The following is a 23,871-nucleotide window of genomic DNA, read 5'->3' as shown; positions in this document are numbered from 1 at the left end:
AAACTTTGTCCGGATCCATCATCCGACCCATCGTTGGTTAGGTTATCAAAAAACCTTTCCAACGAGCCCAAAACATTGAAGATCTGGCAACCCTGTCTCGAGATATGGCCACTTAAGTGATATCGATGTACTTTTTGGAAGCCGGATCTGAAAAATAGATGAAACTTGTGTACAGCCACTGTTGTGAGGAAGGCTCCAACCACATAGGTGGATTAAGTTAGTTTTTTTTTTCAGATTGATATTTTTTTATCAATGTGATATTTTTCTGCGATTCTGGGTCAAGTTGCCAATGTGGTCCACGATGTTTAGCTGGCTAAGGTCTACTGTTTTATATCTAAGTTACAGCAATTTTAATGTTTTTAATATTAAAATTGTTCTTAATCATTTCATCACATAAAAAATATTTTTTAAAGTGGCTGATAGCCTGTTTGCAGCATACTTTTTGTTACTTTTTTCATTCGAAATAATGGTAAAGGATTTCGGATAAATAAAAGGTGCCAAATGTTGTTATTTCATATTCTACACATCGTTTATTGACATCATCCGCGCTATTATAGCGTGTGTGTTGCATTACTTGCATGCTTGCAGTATTCAAATTTCAGATAAGGAATTAAATAAAATAAAACATAAACGGTTTGATGTTTCAATGATAATTTATAGCGTTTCGCGAAAAAAAAGTCTTCTCATCTTCTTCTTCATTCTCGTTAGATATATAACCTACTAAACTAAACGTGCATGATTGCTCGCCCTACCTTCGTCTATCGACCGTGTTGGCCAAAGTCCCTACTAAATACAATTCACGAAATCAGTTACAATTTACTTTCGCTTGTGTCACCGTAAATTGTAGTGATTCCACCTGCCTGATCACTGTTTTCTCATCATCACACACCTACACAAATACAAACTGCGCGCGCTTAAGTTAATCTTTCTCATTTTAAATTGTGAGAGAGTGGAAAAACCAAATAAAAAGTGTTTTGAATTAGCCATGCAGATCTAGAAGAGTAACGTTCCCATGCCGCCCATTTCGCTCTGCTCCTTCAAGAAGATCTCAAAGTACTGGTAGATGATGGTGACGGCGAGCAGGATACCGGTTCCGGACCCGATCGCACCCATAAAGTCGGCCAGCACGGACAGCGCACCGATGCAGAGTCCTCCGAAGGCGGCCGCCGTCGGGATGTACCGGTTCAGCTCGTGGATCATGGAGTTTTCCCGGTGGCCACGCATCACCATCTGCTGCTCCTTGAGCTGCTTGGCGACGTCCTTGGCCGAGCTGCCCGACACGTCGATCCAGGTCTTGGAGAAGAACGCGCACGAGCCGAGCATGAAGATGATGTACAGCACGGCGTGGATCGGATCAGACACGATGTGGCCGAGGGATTCAGGTGGGGACAGATAGTAGCACAGACCACCGATCGGGTAGGAACGGGCTGGGCCGCCACCTCCAACGTCGGCCCACACGCCGAGCAGGTTGATCAGGAAGTTGCCGTGGAACTTGACGGCCAACATTTGCGAGATGACGTACAGGTTAGAGACGAGCGCGGATTGCAGAATGATCGGGATATTCGAGGTGTAGAACAGTTTGATCGGGTAGCTGCTGTACTGGCCACGGTAGCGAGCCGACTTGATCGGTAGATCCACGCGGAAGCCCTGGAAGTATATCACCACCGCAAACACGAGCACGGTCGCCAGCAGGTTCATCAGATTGGGCAGGTTCTGGCGGTAGAAAGCTTCGCGCAGACCGCGAACCTTGTCCTGGCGGGTGGCCAACAGATGGAACAGCGCAATAACCGCACCCTCAAACTCGGTTCCTCGTCCGGTGTTGACAGTCGCCGGCGAGAACGCCTTCCACACGATCGTTTCGCAAATATTCGTAGCGATAAACAGCGAAATTCCCGATCCCAGGCCGTATCCCTTCTGAAGAAGTTCGTCCAACAGCAGCACGATCAAACCCGCCACAAACAGCTGGATGATGATCAGCAGACAAACTCCGGCGCCAATCTCGGCCGGATCGCCGTACATCCCCGTCATGACGTACACAATCGCTTGTCCGATCGTAATGACCATTCCGAACAGCTTCTGCGCTCCGTTAAACAGTGCTCGATCCTTCGGAGTGTCACCGACCTCGATGATCTTCGCACCGGCCAGCAGTTGCATGATCAAACCGGACGTCACGATCGGCGAAATGCCAAGTTCCATCAGCGTTCCTCGATTCGACGCCAGGATGACACGAATCCAGTAGAAGGGATCGGCCGAGTCGGAGCTCATGATTCCGAACAGCGGAATCTGGCAGCACACCAGGAAGATGAACAGCGTGATGGCCGTCCATAGCACCTTCTCGCGGAACTGGATCTTGCGCTCCGGCTTCGCAATCTCCGGCAGGATGCTGCAGAAGGGTTTGATGACCTCCAAGAATTTAACTGCAAGGGAAGAGGAAAAAAGTTAGAACAAGTTAGTTTTAAAAAAAGATTTGCTTGTAAAACTCATTAAAATTATACAATTTATAATTTTGAAAAAAATAAAACAAAAATCAAAGAGGAAAAAGAATGTTCGTCTCTTGAATATTTTTATTTTGAAAATGTAGTAAGTTTCATGTACTCAAAATTCTTCACAAAATAAGGTTTTTTTTCGAAAATACTCAAATTTTCATAATGTGCAATATGGGTATCAAACGAAGCTACATTTTGTAAGCTTTTTCAATTTGCTAGAGTTATTTATTGAAAATACTAAAATTTTCACAAAATACCATATATTTTCGAAGATACTAAAATTTTCAAAATGTGCAATATTGGTGTCAAACGAATTGAAATTTCGTATGCTTCAATTCATAAGAGTTTTTTTTTGAAAATACTCCAATTTTCAAAATATGCAATAATGGGTATTAAACGAAGTGAAATTTTGCATGCATTATACATATATTCAAATTGTGTATGCTTGATATCATCAAAAATTTTGCATCGTTTAATACCCATATTGTATATTTAAAAAAAATGAGTAAAATTGCGGTAGTTTCTGATTTTTTTATATTATCCATAAAAATCATATTAATGTGAAAAAGCAAACGAAGTTTCGCTTCGTTTAATACCCATATTGCAAATTATGAAAATTTGTGTTTTTTTGAAAAAACTGTATATTGAGTACATATTTTACTATGAATCTGAATTTTCAAAAAATATATTCATAGTTATCAAGCCTCGATAATTTTATTATTAACAAACTTGATTTTTTTTTCAAATGATTTAAGTTAATTTTTAACGTCATTTGTCAGTGTTCAATAAAATTTGATTTTTTTTCGTCTTTTAGATTTTTTACAGACATAAAAAAATATTGTATGAATTCACATTAATACACAGAAATTATTTACAACTTTTTTACACTCGGATTATAGTCCAGACTTGATTATCAGAAGATTTCGAAAAAAAAATCACTTCGGATAATCAAACCTCGAAAATCACTTCATAAAAATAATAAGTCAAGTCTGCGTAGGTAACCATAGCAAGTAACTAGAAGATATCTTGAGTTTTTTTAAAGTCCTATAAGCTATTGTCTTTCATATGTTGATAGGAACTATAAAAAAAACTCTAGATATGAGAAAGTACCCTAGATGTTTAATTTTATAATGACTTTTGTCATATTAGATTTATAGCCACGAAATATGTTGATAAATTATCGAATTTGGTAATTTATAAAGATACAAGCAACCAGATGAAATATCACTCAAGTGTCTAGTCCATAATTGCACAGTTTATTAATTTTACGAATAATTCAGCATAACAGAGAAGCTTCATTAAGGTTATGCCATCATAACTAATGAGACTAACAAGAATAATATTATACACAAAAACCATTTTTCAGTCGCGTATTTTCTAAAAACTGCAAACCACAAACAATCTTACTGGTAAATATTATGTCAAAAGATTCTAATCTAAATCAATTCCTTAAAATTCTAAATTGAAATCCCGCAAATCAGTGGCCTGTTTTCAAGAAGCCGTCACCATCTTCGGCGCCGCGGATTGCCGTCATCAGCGCAGGTAGGTGGAAAGGGAAAGTTCCAACGCGTAGCTTTTCGCTGTCTACGTGGAGGAGCTCCAGCCAGAGCTTGGACGACACCAGGCCGGTGGCAGGGGGAGGAATGCCACTTGATTTTGTTCGATTCCCAACACCAGAAACGCTACTTACTGCCCATGATTGTAGCGGATTTCCGTGATCAGGTCGTCTGCGTTTACAGCTAGCAACGCTCGGGTTGCTCTAGGTTCCGGATTCCGGGTCCAGGGATAGTAGTCCGAGGGAGTGTACCGATGAAAAATCTTCACCAAGCGCTCTCCATCCAAGGCGAAACCGAACTTGCTGAAAACACTGACACGACAACACTGAGCTTAGAGCGGAGCGGCGCTGGTAAATCCGTGACAGAATGCTCTCTCTTCGATTTTTCTCTCATTTCATGAGTTTGCTGAGAGAGTTAATAAAGCTTGAGGGGTCACCCGTAGATTATCTTTGAATCGAAAAAATTATTAACTTTTTGCATGAATTCACAATTTATTCGTACTGTTCATTTTTATCATTGTTCACCAAAATATTTTTTCTAACACTGTCCAGTAAACGAAGCGTCAGCAAAGGACGTACCCCAGCATTCCGGCTCTCTCGGCTCTCTCAAAAATCAGCTTGACAGCTTATGTGAGAGTGAACATAAAAAATCGATCGACGCCGCCGTGACGTGTCAGCATTGTTTACGAAATGTTTCAACGCAGCTGTCAGCGGAGCCGTCGACCGGAGTTGCCAAATAGAGTTGAATCATCAAAAATTCTGTACAGAGAGCTGTAGAAAAATAAGAACACAAAATGCATGCAAAGAAATTGAATTCGACGCTAACCTTGGATTTGAATTTTGTATAGCTTTTGTTAGATTTAAATTATTGCCACAGAATATACATTAATTTTCGAAATTGATACTTTTAAAGATAAAAAAAAAACAGATTCTCTAGTCAATATTTGTCGTAATTGAATGACATAAAAACAGAAACATAAGTGAGCGTTCTTTTATTACGTAACGCAAAAAATCGGATTTTAAGACCCCGTCCCCCCTCGTAACAAAATTTCCATACAAATTAAAAAAATGTATGGAGCGTAACACGGCCTCCGACTCCCCCTCCCCCTACTGCGTTACGTAATAAAATAACGCTACCTTATTAAATTATGTCAATTTAGTTTAATTTGTTACCATTTTTCAACGAATGCAACCAATTATTGAATTATTCTTCTTATTTTTTACCTGAACGTAATCCATTTGATTTATGAAAATATGTGGCAATTTAATTACATTGGGACACGTGATATAAGATACAACTTATTACATTTTTTGAATATGTATTAATATTTTTCTGTGAAGTTTACATCTCTGCACGTTGGTGAAATTTATTAAAGAGATTAAAGCCGCATTCCCATCCTGCAACGTTTAGTGAATGATGAGTGAAATGTTTCATTGCACACAACTTTGATGTTTGACGCAGTGTGAGCTTTGTTTTGACAGATTGTAACTTATACAGTCCTGTGGGTCTCGTGGCGCAGGGGTAGCGGCTTCGGCTGCCGATCCCGATGATGCTATGAGACGCGGGTTCGATTCCCGCCTTATCCACGTCGGTCCCGGTTTCTTTTGTCTCGTCAGAGGCGCTGGAGCAGAAATCCCACGTTAGAGGAAGGCCATGCCCCGGGGGGCGTAGTGCCAATAGTTTCGTTTTTTACTTATACAGTCCAGATCAAAGTCACATTAGAGTAGTTTAAGGGTCATACTTAAGCTCGACAATCAAAAATAAGACAATGCAGCGGAAAAAATGTGATTCGATTATCCAAAGTTTTGATTTTCCGAAGTTGAATTTTGCCAAGGCCTACGGATAATTGAGTCTGGACTGCAATTCGATCGTTATATTATTACGTAATTCTGTTGAGGCTGTGTTTCACTTTTAACAAATGTTTTTTTCCATCTTTTTATAAGAAACGCAGTTGAAGACAGGAGTAAGGGATCTAAAAATCCTTATTTTTTCCCATAATAAGAGAACGCTTCCATGGTGCAATCTGCCTTCCCAGTCAGTTCAATTCGAATTCTGAAACAGAATTCGTTTAGAATTTTATACGAATTCCGTTTCAGAATAGAGAATTTGCAGCAAAGCTAAAAGACACATGTCGCCACCTATGAGCAAATAGCGTAAACCTATGATTTTTGAAAAAATGTGTTTTTTCCTCCATAATCAACATTTTTACAAATTTTTTGCCGGATCCGGATGAGAAAAATTATTTCCAAGAATTTCGTGTACAACTTTCTAAAATTTGTTTGATTTTTCTATGAGAAAACTGTAAATTTATAAAAAGATAGTAATTTGGACTATTTGGCAAGAAAGTCTGTAAAACATCAATAAAAAATGTTGAATATACGCTAACACATCTGTTATCAACTATATAACTGTTTATTTCATTAATATATACGGGGAAACTCATTTTTTCGTGTTCCAAAACATGTTTTTTAAAGAAAAAGGTCACAAATTTTTGCGCGCCCAAAATTTAATGTTCATTATTTTAAATCAAAAAAATTTTCTCGTCTTTTGCAACCAGTTTCATTATGATTGATGCAGGGAATCATGAGAATTAAGCGATTTTGTTCTTCAATCCAGCAGAAAGGAATGCGATTTTTGGCAAGTAACCTCATTTTGGCGCCACCTACATTTGAAACACAGTCGCGCTGCAAAACCTCAATTCAAAGCGAACTGAGTGGAATGCTTTCTACAACAGGTTCGATTGTTTTATAATCGTGGATATTCGCAAACTGACCTAAGAAATATTTCATCCATTTCCCACCAAACTTTAGAGATAGCAAAGTGACTTGAAAGTGTGTGGATTTGGCTACTGACCACCAGGTGGATGATTAAAGTTTTACTGGACGATGCTAGATGGAGCTGGATAACAATGCTTATCTTTATGAGAAAACATAATTCGAGCTTTTTTTAAACAAAATTAGTTTTTTTCATTGCGTTAATTTATAGAGGGCAAAAGTGAAAACTCGAACTACCATTCATCGATGGTTCGCGCCATCTGGCGGAAATATGATGGTTTCATTCGCGAATTCTAACGAGCTTTAGGTTTTAATAAATATTTTTTTATGCTTGCTGGATCTAAACCTCAATGCCAATGGAGCACCCGCAGTCGAGCAGTTTTTGACAGTTCGCTCCATAAGAAATACATTGTAGAAAAAAAGCCAAAACTGCTCGAATGGAATTGAATGAAAATAATGTTGAAATTTGAATAGTTGATTCCCTATTACATAATAAAATGTCACTGCCATATTGACCATCATCTTGAATTTGAAAATTCTAAATCATGTGTGTGTGTGTGTGTGTGTGTGCAACCAACCAAACGGGACCACGCGGTCGCTTCTTACAAATTGAGTTGTTTCCATGTATTTTTTTTAGATCTTCATTCTATACATGCAAATAACTCGCATAGGCATTTGGAAGGTGTTAGCTCTGCCGAGCTTCGGTGACCCATTTCTACGCTGGCTAGCCGAGCGCGAGGTACTTCAGCTTTATCGACAAGCCCCGCCCTAAAGAACGTTTGCACCAATCGGGTTCAAACGTTATTTAGAACTTCCGAACCCTTGTCAAAGGGACAAGGACCCAGCGCGTATATAGTTTGATAGTAACAATATTCCTGATTCCAGGCATCGCTCACCAAGCCGTGATGGCCTAGTGGTTAGCATTTTTGCTTCCCAATCCAAAGGACGGGGGATCGAACCCCGACTCGGGCGACTTTGATTTTTCGTTCATGTTCTGAGTTTCAAGATTAATATTTCCTATACTTTTCTCGTTGGGAGCAGATGGGAATCGAACCCAGGACCATTCGCTTAGAAAGCGAACACCGTAACCAGTCAGCCACGGCCGCTCCTAATTTGAAAATTCTAAATCATGCTCTAAAAAGGATAATCGAGTCTGAGCTGTATTAACAAAACAAATTTGAAGACATATGATTGCATCTTTAATATCATCTTTATATATAATTATATCAACAAAAACAAAACGCGCAGTATGGTATTCGACAGCGAGCATTTGCCAGGAGTGCGGAGCGTCGTATCGAGGCTGGTTTGCCGCGTATCTTTTTCGGTAATACGCGCAATACGATTTTAACACATTTACAATACATTGGAACGATTGGAACCGGATAAAGTAATGTTTTTCATTTTAAATCACATGAAAACACTTTTATATCAGTTTTATCAAGTTTTATAACCTTTCAACACAGAATTGAAATCGAGGTTGAAATCATATTACATGATTATACCAATTAGTGGCCTTTTTTGATAAATTTATTATAGTTTGGCTTGACATTTAATTTCAATCTCTTATGGACCAATTCAGTTTGATGCACAGAAAAAAATAATGTAAATTTGGAAGCTGTAATTTTGGGAGGTTGAATATTACCTCTTTTATGATGTAATTTAACCTCAATTTAGACTGAAAAAGTGACATTACACCAGAAATGTGGCAAAATTACACATTTCCAGAGGTAAAATGACACCTTTTTTCTGACATAAAAGATGTACCCCTTCCCAGATGGAATATTACCATGATTTTTTTTTCTGTGTGTGTCATGATGAATTTAATCTGAATAACCACTATGAAAATAATTGTTGAACTTCTAGGTCAGTCTCTTCGTCTGCATAAGATTAGAAATCAAACCATTAAATTTATAGCTGGATTAAGTTGAGAGACAACCATTGAGCTTATTTAACCCAGCATAATCTTCTACTTAACATTCCAAAGCACAATAACTAGAATCAAAATGACGAGAAAATAACCACAACGCCCAAAATCCGCCTAAAATAGCATAAATACAACCCAGTAAACAGACTTTAATAGGCAGAAACCCTCGGATACCCTTCGGCGGGTGCCGGTCCCACCGTAAAGTGGCAGAATTTATTCCGGCTAATCATTTCCATAAAATTATCATAGAATTATGTTGTTACTATGTATAACACACACACACTCGCACAAAAGAAAACAAAACGCGTCCGTTGGCTACTGAAACGCCGGATTTCGGTCGGTCTGTTCCGGGTTGACGGTCGGAGGAACGTAGGAAAGTCCGGACCAAAATCCTGTAATCGGTAAACTCAATTAGGACGGGCAACCCACCACCACCACCAACAACAACAACAACACCATCAGCATCATCACCCACTACACAACCGCCATCAGTTTGGTGGGTGAAACTGAGAGGGGGGAGCGGGGTTCTATTTTTCATAGGAATGGTTTCATATCTATGCAACTGAAGGAAAGCTCGCCAGAGGAAAATCGCCAGGCGAAAATGCCGTCGTCTTGGGGGATGCTTTTCCGCCTAACGCGAGGGGAAATGTGGCTAGTTTGAAGCAAACAAGAAGAACCCCGTTTTTGCGGTAAGGAGTGGGTTTGGAACGGTAACCTCAAAATTTCAATATCGTGATTTTTGTTTCCATTTTAGTGGTATTAGATTAACTAAAAAGAAAAATTTTGCATCTAAACGTCAAACATTATTTTTTTCCAAAGCAATTTTCAATATTTTCCAAAAAGCGCATGTTTTGAGAAATGCTTCAAGAAATCATGAAATGACATGTTATTTTTAATACATTTTTTTATTTTACTAAAACTTTCAAGCTGGGTTTCCTATTACCAAGAAGCCATTTGCATGATTGGTTTGCCCATACAAGTATCCATGCAAATTTTGCAGCTATTTATACAATAAAAAAAGTATATTAATATTCAAAATTCTGCACTTAAAGGATCTTACTCTATATCTCACTTGGTTTTCAATATGGTCTCCGGGTCTTCGTTTGGGTAATTAGAGTACTCTAATGACTTGCACAATATTACGGCAACTGTCTACGCGAAATGCCAAACAAGTTCTTCTGAACAGGGCTGCGGAATCGAGTTATATTTCAAGCGACTCCGACTCCGGCTTTCTGAATTTAGCCGACTCCGACTCCAGCCTACTAACTCTAGCCGACTTCGACTTCGACTCCGACTCTAACTTTCAACAAATGGTTGGCTCCGACTCCGACTCCGACTACACATATTTTTAAATGTTTCAAATGTTACTTTACTATTATTTTGAAAACATTTATAAATAGGTATATTTGAATACTTTAAATTTAAATATTTAATTGTTATATTTTTTATGAATCAATAAAAGAAACCCCGATTTGATTGATTTTTCATGCACAAACTTTCTTTTTGTGGCGTCAAAGCAAACATATTTTCAAGATTATCTCTTAGTTTTCACAGAGAAGCTGGTTGTTCTTCCCGTTCTTTAAAGGGCAATTTCAAACCGACAAAAAAAAAAAGAACTTTCCCCGGAAGGGGCCAGCCCCGATCCACAAAAGGATGAAACGACGCACAAGAAATGCTAATTCATTTGGAGTTCTTTGCCGTGGCTTTCTTCCCCCGGCCACGAATCTCGCGAAGTTGCTCTTTGTCGAAACCTCCACCGAGGTTGATGGCCAGACCACACTGATATAGCCTTGGCATAAATGGTTTTCCACGTGGACAGAATCACGACGGGGGGTGAGGGTGAACGAGGTGATAACTGTGGGATCTCTACTGGGGAGCAGACGTGGGTTGGCCATAGTTTGACGGGGACGCCACTACCATCAGGCAATGAAATTTATTCAAATTTTACTATTAGCACCTCTCATCAAGTCGGTTCGTCGTTTTTTTTTGTTCGTTCGTCCTTCCGCAATTAGCTGGGCACCAAAGTTTGGTCAGCCATGTGCCCCACTTCCACAGGCCGTGTGGTCGAGGGCAGGGTTGTTAATAGAAACCATTAAAATTCATGTGCGGCAATTTTGGGGCCCCACGGGAGAATGGCCAGTACTAATTTGGTTACTGCGCCAAGGGTTGAGTTGGACTAAAAAAAAGGTTAACGTAATTGAATGGTGATGATTGACTTCAATTTAAAAGAATTAAGAGAAAAGTTCAAAGCGTTTACAAATTTGATCAAAAAATGATAACCAAAGTGTAAGCGATTTTTTTGCATTGTTAAAATGTATTTCTATCAAACATTAAGTGCTGTGTTTTATTTTACTTAACAAATAAACTAAAAAATAAACACACTAAAAATTCAAACATAACAAAATATCAAATATTATGATTATAAAAAAAACTTTCAGGGTACCAGAAAATGCTTTCTTCAACATCGTCATGATTCTAAATCCGGCCACTTAGTAGCATATCATTTTCGTTATAGCTGGCAAAAATCATGTAATAAGTTGGACGTGTAGAAATAACATCCGGATAAACCTCGCTATAAACAATCAATTAAAAGAGAACGCATGCCAAATATGTCTTTTCTACCCGATTTTCAACAGAATTTACAAAATTAAAATGACTTGTTGTACTTCGAATCCCAGACACTGGTAAAAGCTGATTCGAAATCCGGATACTTTTGCTTCGAATACCGGAGTACTTTTGTTAATTTGATTTGGATAACCGCGTCAAAAATCATTCGAGTAGAAGAACTTTGGTGCAAGGTACGTTAACGTTTTTGCGCGATAAGGGCAAAGGGGAGTGAAAACTATTTGAAGGTTTTTTAAAAGAAAATTGATCTTTTGGAATAAAGTAAAGTTAACAGGAGGTAAGAAATAAAAAGTTCTATCGACTGACTTTTTGATTTTTTTGCTAAGTTGCCTTTTTCATTGAAAATTCTGAGATCCGGGTTGAAAACGCGAGAATGAGGTTAGATTGCTAATTTTGAAAATCATTCCAAGTATCATTTTTCAAGCAGAGCTTTGCTTTTATGGTAGAAGTGACTTTAAAAAATATTTGTCCACTTGAATAATCTACATTCTTAATTGATTAGTTCGGTTTTGCTAGATTAAACATTCCCTTATTTTGAATCGGATAATGAACTGGTCAAATCAGTCAGCAAAAAAATATTTTAGTTTACATCAATTAAGCTATTAATTTCTTACCTGGAAATGGTATAATTTGCTATAAATGTCGATTTTATGATGAAATAAAACAATTTCAAATTCCAAACCAATTTAGTCGCTGTAGGATATAATGAAAACATCACCCCAAGTTTCAGCGCCCTCTAGTGGAGGGTAATTTTGACGTTTGATTGCTTATACAGCTTCTGTGTTGTTAAACCTACCCAGTCACGACTTTCTAGAAGGATTCTAGCAGCGTTCGAACAGAGGTGGACATTCTTACAGCATTCTACTAGAATTGTTCCATCGTTCTAGTAAGATTCTGGCAGAACCACCTCTGCTAAAATATTTCGTGACTGGGTACAATGTTGGTGGATTTTTTTGAAACGTTTCATCGGTAAGGTTTCTCGTGCCACGTCGGTAAAAAGTTTGGCGAGGATTACCACTTCGTCGCACAAATGTCAGCCTGACATGTGTCATTAAATTTGTTCGATGAAATATTTACAGAAAATCCATCGAAATTGTAAGTTTAACAATGCAACTAATTTTGTTTTAATTTAATTGTTTTGGCAATGACTACAGCGTTCAAACAAATTTGAAATGAAAGTTGATGTTAGAATTAACAGGAGGTAAGAAATAAAAAAGTTCTATCGACTTACTTTTTGATTTTTTTGCTAAGTTGCCTTTTTCATTGAAAATTCTGAGATCCGGATTGAAAACGCGAGAATGAGGTTAGATTGCTAATTTTGAAAATAATTCCAATTATCATTTTTCAAGCAGAGCTTTGCTTTTATGGTAGAAGTGACTTTAAAAATATGTCCACTTGGATAATCTACATTCTCAATTGATTAGTTAGGTTTTGGTTGATTAACACATTCCCTTATTTTGAATCAGATTTGAAATCGGCCATCACAAAAATATTTTCGTTTTTACCAATTAAGCTATTTATGATGATATAATTTGCTACTAATGTCGATTTTATAATGAAATTAAACGATTTCAAATTTCAAACCAATTTACTCGGTGTAGGTTAAAATGAAAACATCACCCCAAGTTTCAGCGCCCTCTAGTGGCGGGTAATTTTGACGTTTGATTGCCTATTAACGTTAACATTTTTCAAGGGAACTATAGAAGTATGCCGAATGCAGTCCAGAATCGATTATCCGAAGGGCTCGGAAAAATTTCACATCGGATAATTGAAGTTGCATTGTTAATTTGATTTTTATTAACAGCGGTAAATTTTCTTGAAATATTTCGAACTGTCAAAAATCCACCAAAGCATTTACCACATTGATTAGGGAGCGTTCTTTTATTAGAGCATGAGCATGAGCATGAGCATGGTTGACTGCCAATGAGCTGCTACTCCGTTATTGACAGATCAGCTGAAGTTACACAATGAACCAACAGATGAGTAGTGGGAGCTAATCATCCTCACTGTATAACCCCTGAAGATCTCTGCTTTAAGTCAATACCGGCGCCCCCCCAAGGAGATGCAGTTCAACAAAGGTAGGAATGTTAGTCCGATAGTTGAAGTTGCAGACTCATCAGACACAGAGTTTGTCGCTCTATACCTGTTGACACCGCATGAGACCGTTGAATCCACAGCATCTCCTTCAAGCATCACGGGAAGTGGGGGAATTGTGTTAGTAGGGGAAGGAAAGGGAAGGTCAGGATTCATCTTGGTAGATGATATGACCTGAATGTGAACTGTGAACCATAATCGTTGTCTTCTGAGCTACGACGCTATGAGAAGGACTTATCATTCGCGTATTTTTTTTACTTTTTACCGCCGGCGTGCCATCCGAGCAACGATGCTTTGGGATGGGCTTTCAACACGAAATGAAATTTGAATTACCGCATTATTCGGTAACGTACAATTTAAAATAGATCCGTCGTCGTGCCATCCGAGCCACGATGCTAAGGGATGGGCTTTCAAAACAAAATTAAATTTTTAGCAACGTATTATTCGTTATCATGTAAACCTCAAATAGTGCTGATACACCGAACTGTTTCAATCGATTTAATGAAATTCTTCGCGCATGAATTCTTTGCAACAAACTTCCCCACGAATTTACCCAGTCCGGACCGCGAACAACCGGCTCAACAACAGAAAGAAAATATATACACGACGACGCGAAGCCTTCTATCAATAAATTCAAGAATTTTCTATCACTTTCTCGCGGATTCTCGCGCGTCGATTCTTCAACCGATCTCCCCGACGAACACCACGCGACTGAGGGCCAAACTCCCAAGGCCACCACGCGACACTTTTTCAATGAATTCCAGAATCTTCTATCACTTTCTCGCGGATTCTCGCGCGTCGATTCTTCAACCGATCCCCCCGACGAACACCACGCGACTGAGGGCCAAACTCCCAAGGCCACCACGCGACACTTTTCCAATGAATTCCAGAATCTTCTATCACTTTCTCGCGGATTCTCGCGCGTCGATTCTTCAACCGATCCCCCCGACGAACACCACGCGACTGAGGGCCAAACTCCCAAGGCCACCACGTGACACTTTTTCAATGAATTCCAGAATCTTCTATCACTTTCTCGCGGATTCTCGCGCGTCGATTCTTCAACCGATCCCCCCGACGAACACCACGCGACTGAGGGCCAAACTCCCAAGGCCACCACGCGACACTTTTTCAATGAATTCCAGAATCTTCTATCACTTTCTCGCGGATTCTCGCGCGTCGATTCTTCAACCGATCCCCCCGACGAACACCACGCGACTCTAGGGAGCGTTCTTTTATTACGTAACGCGAAAAATCGGACTTTTAGACCCCCTCCCCCCCCTCGTAACAAAATTTCCATACAAATTTTAAAAATTTTGTATGGAGCGTAACACGGCCTACGACCCCCCCCCCCCCCTACTGGGTTACGTAATAAAAGAACGCTCCCTTACACAAAAAACTGTGGTAGAAAAGTATCCACCGCGGTGAGCGATCAATTTTTGACAGTTCAACCACAGACAAACAGACGGGACACTCGAGTTCGGAACCATCGTCCTTCAATAACCGAGCCAAAACGGTTATTTCAAATGCAATTTAGCTTCGGCATCCACTCACCCGGCGCTGATGGCGCTGCTGTCGTGACAGCTCGCCCGTCTTTCCTCAGTGTGTGTAATGTGTTTTTGTTGTTGTAAAGTTGAGCGTGAGCACGTGGCAGCAAATGAAAACAACAAAATATGATAGAATTCAGGAATTCTAACGGTGATCCACAATCCAGGCTTTGCGGGACAAGATTGGGGCAGTTTCGACCAGGGTAAGATGAGCGGCTGACTAGCGAGGACATACCCTTTGCCCCACTAACCCGGTAGGCCTGCCGCTGCCGAGGCTGCTGATGAGGCGTCCGCTACTGCGGAGGAAGCCAGATTATGTGGTGAAGTCATCTCCTTCGGAGCAACCTTGGAGCAACCTGCTTATCCTTCATGGATTGCTGCTGCTGGTCGTCCTTTTGGCGATGTTGCGTCGATCGTGAGCGCCACTCAATCTTCATCCACAGTTGTTCTTCTTCGATGTACCATCTCATCTCATTCGCCACTTTTTGCTGTTTAACGCAGCTTAACTGCGCCGTGGACACGTTTCCCGCGGATGTTTCGAAACGAAACGCGGATGTTTTTGGGAGCAACGGGGAGGATTTGGTCTCTGTCGTTGCGGTTGTGGTGCGTCGTTGCTGATGCTGCCGCATAGAGCTTTATGACGTTTCGCGTACACACACTAGCGCACCATTTGATTTTGCTGGCCGGACAAAATTTAACCTCAATTTTTTTCGTGTATGTATACGCAATACATGCGCACGTAAATAACTCTATGGTTTGGCCGTCATCTTCGGCCGTCGGTGTTAATTTTTATTTTTATTTCATCGAGTACTGACGATAAGCAACAACAACATTATTTGAATCAGCTGTTGATGTTTACAATCGTTAAGGCTTGATTGTCTCACGCATACACTGACATGACACATGACAGTAATGGGTTTGTATTGGTATGTTTGTGCTGCGCTTCGGCATAAGCTCACCAGGCAGCGCTGGCGTCGCCGTGATTTGGTGGTTTGATGAAGGACGATGATTTTCAAAAAATATTTGTATGGAGAGTCACGTCTGTTTGTCTGTGGTTCAACGCTAACCGCGATTAACCAAAATAAAATTAACAGTGTAACTCGAATCTTCGGATAATCGCATCACGAAAACTATTCTCTTTTCGTTGCCTTATTTTGATTGTCGAGTTTGAGTATGATCCCAGGAATGATCCAAAAACTACTCTAAAATGATTTAGAATTTTTCAATTCAAGATGGTGGCCAAAATGGCGGAGATGAAATATTGAAAAAATGCATTATTTTTATTTAACAGGCAAGCAACTGCTCAAATAAGACTAAAATTGGGACACAAAACTAGATCCGTGTTGTTAAACCTACAAAGTTGGTGGATTTTTTTTGAAACGTAAAAAGTTTGGCGAGAATAGACACTTCATCGCCAAACGTCAGCCTAACATGTGTCATTAAATCTGTGCAATGAAATATTTCCAGGAAATCTACCAAAATTGTAAGTTTAATAATGCTACTTACAATTTAATGATGATGATTTGAAAATAAAAAAAATACAAAATACATTACTTTGTTTATGATTCGATTTGAATGGGAAAAAACTTCGGATAATCGCAACATCGGATAATCGAGGCTTTGAATTATCGAATCAAGACTGTATTACTTTTTTCCAATAATTTTCAAATGTTAAAAAAAATGCGGCTCTAGAATTACCTGTCATTTAAATTTCTATTTTTTTGAAGGATGGGTCGGAACTACAATTGTCTCTTCTACATAGAAATTAAAGTTGCAAGATAAATCAATACATAAAGTATATCAAAAAAGAAACATAAAAAAACAATTAAAATTTGCATGGATGCATAAAAATTTACATCTAATCAAATCGATCATCACACATTTTCAACTGAACATCTAAAAACATCCTTTTCATGTGACTGTTTCATAAAGTCTAAACATAAATTTTCTTTTCTATGTACTAAAAGCTTTCCCATGGATATAGAATGTGCAGAAATATTGCCATCGAGGTTTGTTTTGTAAAATAAAAAGAGCATTCAGCATCAACGGCAAAAAACGCTCCGACACTATAGTGATAAAAATTACACCGTTCACCATAAGCTTAATTAATCGTTTTTAACCAACTCTGCATGGTGCGCTATAAATCGGCTTTTTAACCTCCTTTCGGCAATCCCGAGTGTGTCATCACCCCCAGTCAGTAATCAAAGGGTATTAAAGACTATGGCTGCGTGTTGGGGTTATCCACTTTTTAATGGCACTGTTAACCATGGGGCAGTTAAATCCACCCCCAACACCGCATAATGTCCATAACTCAAACCATAGGCAAGGAGGTGGGAGGGTTCGCGTTCAGCTTGCGTAAGCACTCAATTTCGGTTAAAACTGGCCGATTCGAAAACCGAATCGATTAAAACGTATAAACGCAAACAACCGGAATGGATGCGTAATAATTTTAATAACCCCTCTACAATTTAAAATGTGTCACTTGCTGCTCTTATCGAGCTGGCAACATATTCGAACGATTTTACCGTTCGGGGGGTGAAATTAGATTCTAAATGTTGCCTTAAAAAATCTTGAACCATAAATTCGGAAAGCTCATGCAATACCCCATCGGAGAACGAAGCCATAAGGTCCAAGCCGGAAAGTCGGAAACAGTGTTGCAAGTGGCAACGGTTGCCACCTCTGCCAGCTGCATTTGATCCAATAAAACATGATGCGTTTTCGGGGTTCATATTGGCCGGCTGGCTCAAAACAGTGCAATTTATTCGCACTGGCGTGTATTATTGCCATAAACAACGGTATTACTAGCTCTCCGGCTCGCTTGGCACAGTCCCCGCTTGCACTATTCAGTGTGAACCTCGAATCGAACAGTGTTGCCAGTAGTCGGGACGCGAAGCGGTAAACATCATGAAGCACAAGCAACATCCTTTTACGATTCTACGGTCGTGGGGTGGACACTAAATTGTGGGGGTGTTTTGATTTGAGGAGAATACAAACAGTTTTTAGCAGTTGTTCATTCATATTTGACTTAAAAATAACTCGTCAAGCTTCGTTATTTAAATCTTGCTTTGCAGTTGTATTTTGTTTTGTAAAGTAACATTAAATTTCATTTAAAATAATTATCAGGATAAATGATTTGGGTAATTTATCAAACATTGTAAATGAACATTCAGAACAAATTTCACCTCTAGGCGGGCTCACAAATCGCGTTTGGTCCAGGTTTGAGCACGCTGTATCTTTTGTCAAGAGCAAAATAGCACTATACTTTATCCGTTAATTTTTGAGACATGATTCTCAATTTTAACGCTATTTAACGCTACATCCAATCGCTCTCAAATTTTGGGGAATTGTTTAGGGGCCAAAAGCAATAGAAAAAAAACTTGCCCTGAAAAATTGACCATCTCGAGCCAACATAACATACACATTTCCGAAATCAATACCCATTTTGTACGACCAGCCTGCAAAATTATATGGAGAATAGTATGGATAAACATTTGATGCAAAATGGATTGTTTTGACAAAGGTCAAAGTATCGATCAATCAAAAAACTACGTACAAAGATTTGTGAAAACTTATTATTGTTTTAATTGGTTTATATTTGATTAAACTTACTTTCATTCAATCATAAAATGAACTTTTGTACACACCGTTAAAAGGTTTAACTGTGGAAGGTTGAAAACTTTAATACAGAGCGGTTTCGTTAATTAGAATAAAAGGGTGTCGAGCAGGAATTCCCGGGAGATTGGCCATTTTTGGAACTCTCAATTTCCGGGAAATTTGAACGAAACTCCCGGGAATTTGGATACTTATGTCGAAGCAAAATAATATAAAGCCAATCAGAATGACTAAATTGGTAATATTCTATAAAGAGAAAAAATATTTAGCCATATTGATGTTCGATTGTTTCAAAAAAAAAGTAAAATAAAACTTGTTAAAAATGCCAAATAACTGTAAATGGTGACACAAATACTGATTTGGGGACCCGAGAGTTAAAAAAATCCACTTCCAGTTAAAATATGAAACATCTAAAGTAGTTAAAATATGTAAGTAAGGCAATAAATCATTTTATACGTTACGTTGGCTCAGACATTTAATAATGATTTAAAAAAAATCGTGCAATATGTGTAAGGTTAAAGTCAATTTTATACATTTAATTTTCCGTAAGGGAGCGTTCTTTTATTACGTAACGCAGTTAGGGAAATTATGTTACGTAACACAAAATTTACATTTACACTCATAAAAATAGCAAAAATACCTTGTGTTACGCGTTACAGGGGAGAGGGGGTAGGGGGGTTAGCTCATCTATTACGATTTATTACAAAAGGGGAAAGGGCTGTCGCTCCCAAAATAGTTAATTAACACGAAACCCGGATTTTAAATGGTGATGTTCAGAAAAGTGAGAATTTGGCCATTTTACGGGCAAATTTCACCGGATTTTTTTTCTGTGGGTTTGTTAAGCATGCCGAACTGAACCAAAATACGCTTTTGAAACACAAAAATTAAAAAAATAAATAAATTCAAATTAATGCGTTTTTCGGTTCAGTTTGGCATGCTTAACAACCCCACCGAAAAAATCCGGTGAAATTTGCCCGGAAAAAGTTCAAATTTTCACTTTTCTGAAAATCTCCATATAAAATCCGGGTTTCGAGCTAACTATTTTGACAGCTGGGAATTCCCTCCTTACCTTATCTAATCAACATACATTGGCTTTGGGCCGTTATTTATAATCTTGGAAAATAATTTTGAAGATTTTTTTTTATATTTGGATTAAAATCTTATAACACGATTATGTATTAGGGTGGCTTGAAGTTGTATGAGAAGATTACAAAATAGACTAATTCAATCAGAACATGCATTTTCCGGATCCATTCGGGACCCCAAACAACCCTCCCAAAATTTGGGAGCGATTTTATTTGACCCAACTTAGTAAAACGAAAAAAAATGTGATTTTTCAAGTTAACTTTTTTTTACAAAAAATCAATTTTCCAAATCCGTAATTTAAAATTTTTGATTTTTTATATTTGTTTTAGGGGACAAACCCATAATCTTTTTAACCATTCAGAATATGGACCATGAATTTTAAACCATTCAGAGTATGGACCAAAAAAAAAAAGGTGCAGGTGGTTATGTTACACATGACCAGTATGACAAAGAACTTTGCAAGATGATTGTTGAAATTTTCGATTAGAATGTCCGGTCCAAATTCCCCCCTTATAATAACCGTCCTATCGAACTAAGGGGACGGAAATTGCAAGTGGAGCCGAAATAGAAATCGAAGTGAAATCAATTTACTTTCCTTCACCACTCGATGCGGGTTACCAAGATGCGGGAATGTTTTTGCAAGGCTGTAAAGGAAATTTGAACAGCAGACATTAAAAACTACCCTTTACAGGGCTCTTAATGATTACGAGATAGTTATTCTAAATTTCCAGAAACAGATTTTCACAGAGGCACAAAAAAATGTGCATTGCAGTAGTCTATTTATTACTTCCTGCCTAATAAGCAATATATTTTAACTGCTTAGCATTAGCATATTTTAACTGCTTAATTTCAGATAATGGCCAAATGCAACTTTTTATGTCCAGTATCAAAAATCATTAAGTTTGATACCCAGTTTGGTGGCCAGTTCCAATGATCGACTCACGCGACCGGCATGTCTTAGCTGGTCCTTGCCTCCAAGCCATCTGCTCCCGGACCTCCAGGCCGTCTGCTACCGGGCCACCAGGCCATCTGCTTCTGATGTGTCCTCGTCGTCGTCCAGCAATAGAATGAATTTTGTTGGCTCGTCGACGATCCGAAAATTATGAGGTGGAGTGGGGGAGATTTTAGATACATCAATCTCACGTCTCTCGATCGACTGATTGGGAAACGCTCGTTCATCCAACCAGCGTGCACCAAAAAGAGGGGAAATTTGCCGAGAGGGGAATTCGTCACGTAACGATTTCGCTTCGCGAAAATTTTGGATTGACACCACGTATAGAAACCTTAGGACAAAGTTTTTTGTCAAAAATGATTTTTTTAAATAGCGAGTTTTGTAAAAAAAATAAATCTTAAACTCAAAGTTATTGAACTAATTTTTCATGTTTAATCGAATTTGCAATCGAGATGTACTTTACAATTTCTTTGATTGAGTATACCGTTTTCAAAATATAGACATTCAAAGTTGAATTTTGACAAACTAGGCCATTTTCAAGTATTGGAGGTAAATATTATAGAAATTATTTTTATAAAAAGAGCAGACAATTTTACAAAGTAGTTACCACAAAAGTTGACATAATTTGCATAATTTGATTCCCCAGGCAATTATATGTGAAAACTGACTTTTGACAAATTTTTGTTAAGCCACCTTTTGCGTGCCAGGCCAATTTGCAAATTCTACCCTTTTTCACCCACTTTACAGTGATCAACATGTCTTAAATAGAAGCTAGAAATGCGTTGACACCCTGTAGATGTGCCACCTTGTCTTCCAACCATGTCAAAATTTCATGAAATAACGTGCTTAACATCTATTATTAAGACACCAGTTGAAGTGAGGGCTTCGTTGACACCCTGTAGGTGTATCACCCTGCATGTCAATAATTTTAAATAAAAGCCACATTCATATACAACAACTTTTCCTAAGACACCATTTTGCTAGGTTGCTTCCTTATTACGTCATAAATTAAGATTTCGAAATATCTACCGAAGAACTGGCAGTGTTGGCAAGAAATATAATTTTTGCGATTCCGTCGTGAAACTACTTACTTTTCCTGTCATTCTTGAACGACGAAATAGCCTACTTTTCTGTACCAAAAATAACAGAATCGAATAGCAACACTTTTCAAAATAAATGCTGAAAAGTATCACTTTTCAACATTATTTTGATTTAAACGATTTATTGACAAAATACATGAAAATTCGACTTAAAATTTCACTCAATGGGTGTTTTTCGAAATTGCAAAATATGTTGTATGGAACTCGTTGCAAAACTTGATTTTCAGCACTCGTCGTATTTATCCAACTCGGTGAACCTCGTTGGATAAATGTACGACTTGTGCTGAAAAAATCCCCTTTTTGCAACTTGTTGCATAAACTACTATTTTGCAATTCCGCTGTTAAACTGTTAATTTTTCCTGTACTTCTGGAGACACGAAACGGCCTACTATTCCCTAATAACTGAATGGAAAATTAATACCTTTCAATACCAGTACTGAAAAGTTCTACTTTTCAGCACTGAAATGGGTGCTGTAAGGTTGGACTTTTCAAAACATTTTTCATTTTTTTTGTTTTGAACGGAGAAATGAAATGGCCTACTTTTCCCTTCAAAAAATAACTGAATGAAAAATCGATACTTTTCAGTACCAGTGCTGAAAATTTCTACTTTTCAGCACTGAAATACACTGAAATGGGTACTGAAAAGTTTGACTTTTCAACACTAGTACCCAGCGATGGCATAATCATCATCAAAAGAAAATCTCTGGACGTTCATCAAGAGCAAAAAAAATCCGAAGGGAGCATGGATCTTCTCTCTCGCGAACGGAAGATCGGTAAAAAGAATCGAAAAAAAATCATCATCTTGATTGTTCGGCAGAACATCTTTTTCACTACTACACTTGCAAGTGTAACGTCACACTTCGAAAAATTACCTGTCATATTTTGTAGATGGGCAATGTGTGTAAACAAAGTGAAATAAATATTATTAAGTGGTGCTAACAAGGAATTTCACAAAAAATCATCAGCAGATTTTCTTTTGCATGATTTGCCTCCTCTCTCTTTGGCGGGTGAAAAAAGTTCGCAAGCGAAATTGATTTTTTTTTGCGATTATTCCATCCCTGCTAGTACCGAAAAGTAACATTTTTCATTTTTTTTTGTTTTGAACGGTGAATTGACTAAACACATGAATGTTTGACTCACAATTCAATTCAAGAAGAGTTTTTCGGAATTGCAAAAAATGCAAACGCAGATTTGCCCTATTGAACTATTACTACGGCATTCGAAAAAAAAATACAACATAAAGAATTCTAAAAAAACAATACAGTACAGTTTTGAGTCTAAAAAAGCTCTAGGAATGATCCGTACACGTGAGATAGCCCTGGATTCCGGGTGTATTCCATAATTTGATCAAATCCAATGAAGGACATTGTAGCCCACCTTATGCCCTATGTAATGACGAAAGAAATTTGGAGAAATAATAAAAAATAGAAAATCTTTTTCGAGCATCCCCACCTTACAGTTTATTCCCTACCCTGAGCATCTACATTATGGCTCAGTCTCGCAAATGCACTGATGACGCCGGAATGCAACTATTGCATTCAACTGTGATGTTAAGGCTACTAGCGGTGTGTGTGTGTGTTAAACGATCATTGCATGCATGTGCATGTGGTATGTTGTGCTGCTGTGTAAAAGCATTCAGTTGCATAATCTTCACCCTTTAGTCCCCATTCCTCGTCGCCGATCCTCGCGGTATTGTATCACATAATTGCAAAAGGACGCCGACAATGACAATAATGCACTTTTACCCGTCTACAGTGGGTATCTCGTTTTGCGATATTTTAGATTTAAGCTGTTAAAAAAATGATTTTTTTCCTGATTACTTTGTAAAATGCCATACTTGTTGGGAAATTGGAAAAAGCTCTACAAAAATTAGAACATCAAAATTGACTGTTTAGCATGCAGGTCCCGGGATATGAACCACACGCTCCCGTTCGGAATAGTTGCCCCCGGCGACGGGGGATCCATCAGCTCGATTGGACTGGGGCCACGTGCGTGGGTGTGAGCTGGCGAATGCTTTGGCGCGGTGCACTATAGAAGTTCAAACAATCGCCGCAGAGGAGCTCGTTTAGCGGAACTAACTGCTCGCTAGCAAGGGGTATTCATAAAATGTTGCTTAAA

At 38.5% G+C, this 23,871-nt stretch overlaps 1 protein-coding gene across 1 annotated transcript; it reads right to left on the bottom strand.

Annotated features, from left to right (window-relative positions):
- Positions 1-504: 504 nt before the first annotated feature.
- Positions 505-4,382, bottom strand: LOC6040852 (protein transport protein Sec61 subunit alpha). Its single transcript, XM_001850132.2, has 2 exons — positions 4,177-4,382; positions 505-2,417 (listed from the first exon to the last, which is right to left on the bottom strand). Exons 1-2 carry the CDS (start codon positions 4,181-4,183, stop codon positions 994-996), a joined length of 1,431 nt encoding a protein of 476 aa, XP_001850184.1. The 5' UTR covers positions 4,184-4,382; the 3' UTR covers positions 505-993.
- Between the last annotated feature and the right edge of the window lie 19,489 nt (positions 4,383-23,871).

This window comes from Culex quinquefasciatus, chromosome 2 (assembly GCF_015732765.1).
Source record: "Culex quinquefasciatus strain JHB chromosome 2, VPISU_Cqui_1.0_pri_paternal, whole genome shotgun sequence".
Classification (NCBI taxonomy): Eukaryota; Metazoa; Arthropoda; class Insecta; order Diptera; family Culicidae; genus Culex; species Culex quinquefasciatus.
This window is presented reverse-complemented; position numbering and strand designations above follow the sequence as displayed.